At 47.0% G+C, this 7,416-nt stretch overlaps 1 protein-coding gene across 2 annotated transcripts in view; it reads right to left on the minus strand.

Annotated features, from left to right (window-relative positions):
- Positions 1–7,413, minus strand: part of ABCC8 (ATP-binding cassette, sub-family C (CFTR/MRP), member 8) — a 92,843-nt gene extending 85,430 nt beyond the window's left edge. The window contains exons 1-2 of one of the 2 annotated variants that reach the window (XM_006865795.1): positions 7,229–7,413; positions 5,732–5,873 (exon numbers count right to left, since the gene is read on the minus strand). In XM_006865795.1, the coding sequence (XP_006865857.1) occupies positions 5,732–5,873; positions 7,229–7,376 (290 nt within the window). In that variant the 5' untranslated portion in view covers positions 7,377–7,413. The remainder of the gene's footprint in view (positions 1–5,731; positions 5,874–7,228) is intronic. The other variant, XM_006865796.1, reaches the window with a different exon arrangement.
- Between the last annotated feature and the right edge of the window lie 3 nt (positions 7,414–7,416).

Raw genomic sequence — 7,416 nt, forward strand, 5'->3', positions numbered from 1 at the left:
TCTACCTTCCCCTGCACACTCTGAAACTAAAATCCCTCTTGAAAACTTGTAAGCCAGCCACTTTGTGCCTTTATGGTGTTGTTGTTGTTGTTGTTGTTGTTGTTGTCGGGTGCCATCGAGTCAGAACTGACTCATAGAGACCCCATGCACAGCAGAACGAAACAATGTCCGATCCTGGGCCAACCTCACTGCCGCCGCCACACTTGACGCCATCAATGATGCCACCTGGCTGATCCATCTCATTGGGGGTCTTCCTCTTTTTCTCTGACCCTCCACCTTACCCAGCATGACATCCTTCTCCAACAACTGTTCTCTCTGGACAATGTGTCCAAAGTATGAGAGACGAAGCCTAGCCATCTTGGCCTCCAAGGAGCACTCTGGTTGCACTTCTTCCAAAACAGATCTATTCGTTCTTTTGGCAGTCCATGGCACTTTAAGTATTCTCCTCCAACACCACAACTCAAAGGCATCAATTCTTCTACGATCTTCCTTATTCACTGTCCAGCTTTCACATCCATATGAGGTTATTGAAAATACCATGGCTTGGGTCAGGCACACCTTAGTCCTCAAGCTGACATCTCTGCTCTTTACAGGCCCCCCATTTTAGGTAGCCAATGTCTAAGTTGTCTATCCCTATCAATCCTGTGTACAGAGGGGATAGGATTGATCCTTGATGGGAAGACTCCTTTCCTTTTACTTGGTATTTTGTGCTATTAGATCCATAAGTATAGGTCAAGTTCATCAAATCATAGCAATTTATAGTTGTTCCTTTATCAAATTTCTTTATCTTCCTTTATTTGAGTTCTGATCATCAAACCATCAAAGCTAGGTAAAATTTTGGGCATTCTTGTGCATCTCCCCTGACTTCATATCAGCTGGACATTTTACTCTTGGCTGTAGTCCTCCGTGGCTAGGTCCTTCTCCATGGGCTTAGGAGTCCTCAGGTCTCACCACACTTTGGACCAACCAGCCCCTCCTCTTCTCTCTCTCATCTCCAGATTGATGGGAGTCTATAGTATCATGGTCAAACACAACCCATATCTTCATTGTTGCCTTTCCCCCACTTCCACTCACTAGTAAACCAACATAGTCACCAGCAAGCTTACATGCCTGCTTGTGTGTTCCCTTTGAGTTTCAGTCTTGGAAGAGGGTTTGTCCTGAAGGGACTTGGTTGCTTGCCTTGATGGCTTCTGGTGAACAACGTGCTTGTTCTTGCAGTAGCTAAGCACAATTGGTTCTTGATTTTATGATACCTCTTGAAATGGTTGAATATTCAGCACTTCTTTTTGGTATAGCCACTCTGTGTATTCCTTCCATCCTGTCAAGGAGATGAAAGGAAAGTCTGCGGAGATCATCTCCCTTGTAAGAAAAAGGCACATGAGGAGCATACCCCCTCTTTGGCATGAATTGTGTCCCCCCAAAATATGTAATGTAAATCTTAACCCCTGTTGTTATTGTTGTTGTTAAGTGCCGTCGAGTCGGTTCCGACCCATAGCAACCCTGTACAGGGTTTCCGAGGCTGTAAATCTTTACAGGAGCAGAAAGCCTCATCTTTCTCCCGTGGAGCAGCTGTTAGTTTCGAACTGCTGACCCTGCAGTTTGTAGCCCGATTTGTAACCACTACGCTCCTTTAGTGGTTATAATACCACTTAGGACTGGGTTTTCTTTGTTATGCTAATGAGACAATATTCATGTAGAATGTATCTTAAGCTCTTTATGAGATATAAATGAGCTTAAACAATCAAATGAGCAAGCGGAGAGGGAGAAGAGACATGCCAAGACACAAGGGGATCACCAAGGAGCCGAGGAATAGAAGCTGAAGAGACATGGACTGCCCCAGAACCAACTAAGAGGAAGACTTTCCCGAGAGCTGGCACCCTAATTTGTGATTACCTTAGCCTCCTGCCTGGGAGAAAGTAAAGTTCTGTTTGTTAAAGTCTCCACTTGTGGTATTTCTGTTATAACAGCACCAGATACTAAGGCAACTCACTAACCTATTGTGCTTTGGTGCTTCTGAATTCAGATCATCACACAGAGAAACTTAAAGGAAGACAGGAAAGCCCTGCACATTTAAGATGCCTTAATTAATTCTTCAACGAGACCATGAAAGAAACCTCAAATTAAAAATCTTGGCCTTAACCAGTTTCCCTTCCCACTTGCCTTCTCCCCTCCACACAGCTTCCAGTCAAGTCTGAAAGCTGAAGCTAGAGTCGACACGAAGGGCCAGGTCTATGACTTCTTCTCCCATTTGCCCCCTTCTTAAACCTTCCCCCATGCATGCCTGCCCAGAGATATGGGCTCACAGATGGAGCTCAGCAGAAGCCAGGTGAAAAGTATGCATCTGCGGAGGTGGTAGTTGTTTTTGTTATGTGCCGTGGCTGTAAATCTTTATGGGAACAGAAAGCCTTATCTTTCTCCCACGGAACAGCTGGTAGTTTCGAACTGCTGACCTTGCAGTTTGCAGCTCTATTTGTAACCACTATGCTTGGTGGAGGATGCCAATTGCACGGAGCTGGAGAGGTCTAAGGTGCAGGTGTCGCCCCATACAGGACAGGTTGCTGGACAGCAGGCAAGAGGGAGTCCCTGACCTGACTCCTTCAGCTCTCCAAGTTCTGGAATGGCATTACTACTCCTCAGAGCTCTGCTACTCTGCACTCTCCATTTGCTAATTTCATCTTCCCAGGCATCATGAAGGCCAGGCAAGGATTCCCTCGCACATTTTACAGGGAGAGAAAGTAAGGTCCACGAAGCCTGGATGACTTGTCCAAAGTCCCATAACTGATACGAGGGGGCTCTAAAAAGTTCATGGGAAAATGGACCAAAAAGATAATGGAATTTTTTCCCACGAACTTTTTGGAGTCCCCTTGTACGTAGCAGAAGCCATAGCTGAAGACCTAGCCTGCCTTTTCCACAGACAGGGTGTTTTCCTCTGTCACTCCAGCTAATTATAACCCAGCAGTGCATCCCTCCCTCTCTAGCATTCGTGCAGCTTTGGAAGGTGTGTTAAGAGTGGGAGGCAGACGTGTCACCTGCTAGTTATGGAGCAATATGCCTTCTGGTCTTCTTGCTGCACTTCTTCCAACATAGATCTGTTCTTTTGGCAGCCCATGGTACTTTCAATAGTCTCCTCCAACACCAAACTCAAATGCACCAATTCTTCTACAGTCTTCCTTATTCACTGTCCAGCTTTCATATGTATTTGAGGTTATTGAAAATACCATGGCTTGGGTCAGGTGCACCTTAACCTTCAAACTGATATCTTTGCTCTTGAACATTTTAGAGAGGTCTTGTGCAGCAGATTTGCCTAATGCAACACATCATTTGATTTCTTGACTGCTGCTTCCATAAGTGTTGATGGTTGATCCAAGAAGAATGAAGTCTTTAATAACTTCAATCTTTTCTCCATTTATATAGATGCTGTTTATTGCTCCAGTGGTGAGGATTTTTGTTTTCTTTACATTGAAGTGTAACTCATACCGAAGGCTGTGACCTTTGAGCTTCATCAGTAATCCTAAGGAATTAATAACTGTTTATCGAATGTTGTCATTTTGCATATAAAGATGAATAAGACCCAGACTCCAATCTTGAGAGGTTTTCTGTTTAAGGGGGGGACAGTTTGGCAAATTAATACATTTTAACACACAACACATGCTGCCTGCTCTAGCAGAGGCCTTAGGAGTGGGCTGCGAGGTCCACAGGAACAGTGGTTTCACTGGATGTCTCTGTCAGAGAGGGTGACATCAAAATGACTTTCTCTAACACTTCTGTGCAATGTTTCAGCAGAACGTTATTATTTTTTTACAAAAACATCCTATAGTTAGTAATATGGAGTCCTGGTGTGGCGCTGTAGGATAACGCCCTGGGCCACAAGGTTGGTTGGAACCAGAAGGTCAGGGGTTCAGCCGCTCTTTGGGAACCCCAGATAGGGCCACTAGGAGTCGGAACCGACTTGAAGGCACTTAACAACAACAACAGTTAGTAATATTAGCAAAAACATTTTTTGTAAGCTCAGCTTGCATATGCCATATACCTACAAGGCTAAAACTATGTAAATTTACTTTTTGAACCTTCTAATTATAAGCACTGTACTGTGAACAATAAGGTCTGCAGTTTAAGCCCACCAGCCACTCCGTGGGAAAAAGATGAGGCTTTCTGCTCCTGTGAAGATGTAAAGTCTCAGAAATCCTGTACGGGGTCACTATGAGTCACACAACAATAACAATGTGCTCTGGTCAAAGCTATCATTATTACTCAATTACAGTCTTGCTTCAAATCACGTGATTTTGCCTGCACCTGATACAAGCACACACAGTCTTCATTGCAACCACTGTTTTTACAGTTGCTGATTTTGTCGAATTTTCTGGTGTTTTAACTACAATATTATGGTGGTGGTGGTTGTGTGCCATGGAGTTGGTTCCCACTCATAGTGATCCTGTATAGGGCTTCCGAGGCTGTAAATCTTTATGGGAGGCAGAAAGTCTCATCTTTCTCTCGCAGAATGGCTGGTAGTTTCAAACTGCTGACTTTGAGATTAGCAGCCCAACTTGTAACTACTACGCTACTGGTCAGTAGTATCTGTGAACCTATATCAATAATTTTCTTAGATGAAAGAGTAATTACAGGAAAACCAAAACCCCACTGCCGCTGAGTCAATTCTGACTCACAGTAACCCAACAGCACAGAGCAGAACTGCCTCACAGTGGTTCTAAGGCTGTAAGTCTTTAGGGAAGCAGACTACCACCTTTCTCCAGAGGGTTCCAACCTCTGACCTTTCAATTAGCAACTGAACACTTAGCCACTGTAACACCAGGGCTCCTATATAAAGGGGAAGGGGAAAAATTAAAAACAGGCTTTCTTTCACTTAGTTACTAATAATGTTGTATTTCAATGTAGAAAGATTTTTACAAAACAGTTTTGTTGTTAGTATTCATATAATCTAAGAAAGATTGCATGTAAGCAATCTGCAACTATACGTATCACATTTCATTCTAGGATTAAAATTGAAAATAGACCTTACTAAGGATTCTGTGTGGTCTGGTACAGGAGAGGGTCCACTGTGAGTTACCACCAGCGAGGCACAGTCACAGTGATAGCACCGCACAAGGAAGTTGGGCATGACATTGAAGGCCTGGGAATGAGGGTGACTGGGAGGAAAAGGCTGAGGATCTGAGACTGCATCTTCCAACAACTGGGAACCAATGAAGGGTTTTAAGTGAGAATGAGTGACACTGAATTTTTTTCTTCATGAAGATAACACCAGCAGCTTGTGGAAGAGGCCTGGAAACTTCCATGGGAGCTGGGGCACCCTAAAGGACTCCTGGTGTGGTGCTGTAGAATCAGCACTGGACTGCAAATCACAAGGTCAGCAGTTCAAACCCACCCACCAGCTGCTCCTCAGAAACCCTATATAGGATCCTTATGCACCAGACCCAACTCGACAGCACTTAACAACAAACAGTAAGCTCTAGGATTATTACATTGGGCCTTGGCATTCAGGTATGTGTTCCTGTTACCTTCCTGGACTGAGGGCAGGAACTGGATTTTACTTATTCCTGTCTCCAGGGTCCTACATAGAGCAGCTATAACACACAAGATTCTGGGTTAACAGTTGCTGCATTTCTTAATAAATGATGCTGACTTAGAAAACACAGGTGAGCTGGGGGCTCCATGGGCCTCTCAGGAAGCTCCCTGGTGCCGATTCACTTTCCTGGGTCCTCTGACAGTAACTCACCCATCAGAAAGGATGCCTTCTGCGATCTCACACACCAGAACGAAGAGCAGCATGAAGGTCAGGATCCAGCGCAGGTTGTGTCCAGGGAAGTGGAGCCACGTGCTGTGGTGGATGTGCACCTTGGAGCTCTGACTGCCCCATCCTGCAAGGAAAGATGGTATGAGGTGGGCAGGCCTGGCCGTGGGCGGAGGACCCAAGAGAGTGTTTATGTATTAGATCCACTTTGGAGGGTGGCAAGCATACACATACATACACCTGTGCGTGAGGATTCCCCCAGGGGTACACATGAAGCCAGCACCTGTCCAGGGTCACATAGGCCGGATACCCCATTTTATATGGTGGCCTCTCAGGCAATAAATAAGACATGAGGTAAATAAGCCATTGGGTTTAAATTAGTACAATTTTTGATATACCTATGAGCATATGTTGCATATGCTTCCTAGATGTTTGTCAATGACTAGTAACCCTGCTTCTGTTTCATAACCCTTCTCTCTCTCTCTTTTATTTTCTTAAATATTTTATTGTGAATTTTGTGATAGTTTACATGGGAGAACATTAGTTTTACATTCATTCAATCTTTAATTTTATTTTGAGACAATCTTCCCTTCATCCTGGAAGCTGTATATAATTTTTTTCGCTTTCCTCTTTTTTAATTAAAGTGAATTAACAAGTTTGAAGGAGGCAGAAGACACGCTGTGAGTTAACAAAGCTGGCTGGCCTGGGGGATTCAACATCTTGGAGAGCAATGAGGAAGACCCAAGCGAAGATGCGCGCGCTGTAATTCCAGCAGCGACGCCTAACTTTGCCTAAGGCTTTCGAACCAGGGTGGCGGGCTTGATGCCGGTCGGAGCCTGTGACGTTGTGCGACAGGGATACGCGCCCCGGTGAGGTAGCAGGGAAAGGGAATCTAAGTCCCGGGCCCCGCCTCTCCTCGCCCTGGGATCGCAGGGCCAGGGTCTGTCAGAGGTCTGGCTCAGCCCGCGGGAAGCGCAGAAGTTAGCGGGGCATCCATCCCGGTCCCCGAAGCGCAGGAAACTCCAAGGGCCCAGCAGCTACCGTCAGAGGATGCCTTGGGGGAGGGGTGACCCCGACTCCCTACGGTAGCCACGGAGGGCGCCGCCCGACCTCCACCGGACCTTTCCATTGCGTGCGGAGACCTCTGCTTTCCCTTTTCCCCATCCCAGCCCCATTTCTGCAGTAGTGAAACTTGGGGGTCCCCTGGGTCAGGGGCGTCCGCTGGATTCGGCGAGGACAGGAGGGGAGCACCCTGGAGAGCCAGGAGACGCGGGAATTGGATTCCGAGAAGTGAGGGGATGAGCGGGCTTGGGAGTGCTGGGACCACCGGGCAGAGCACCGAGCCAGAGACCCCTAAGGGAGGCGAGCGGCGGTCGCTGAGCAGCCAGGGGACGCCAAGCGGTGTGGCTCACGACGCTCCCTTCTCCTCCTCCCTCCTTGCCTCTCCATTCCCCTCCTCCGCTCGCCTCGGCGCGCGCTCACCGATGAAAAGGATGGGGAAGGTGATGAAAAGCAGGAAAACGTGCGGCACCACATTGAGCGCATCCACGAAGCAGCCGTTGTTGAGGACGCCCTGGTCCACCCGGTAGGCGGCCGAGTGGTTCTCACTGCCGCAGAAGGCCAGGGGCATGGCGGCACCGGCTCGGGCTCCGGCTCAGCTCCGGCTGCTG

This window comes from Chrysochloris asiatica, unplaced genomic scaffold (genome assembly GCF_000296735.1).
Source record: "Chrysochloris asiatica unplaced genomic scaffold, ChrAsi1.0 scaffold00083, whole genome shotgun sequence".
Lineage (NCBI taxonomy): Eukaryota > Metazoa > Chordata > Mammalia > Afrosoricida > Chrysochloridae > Chrysochloris > Chrysochloris asiatica.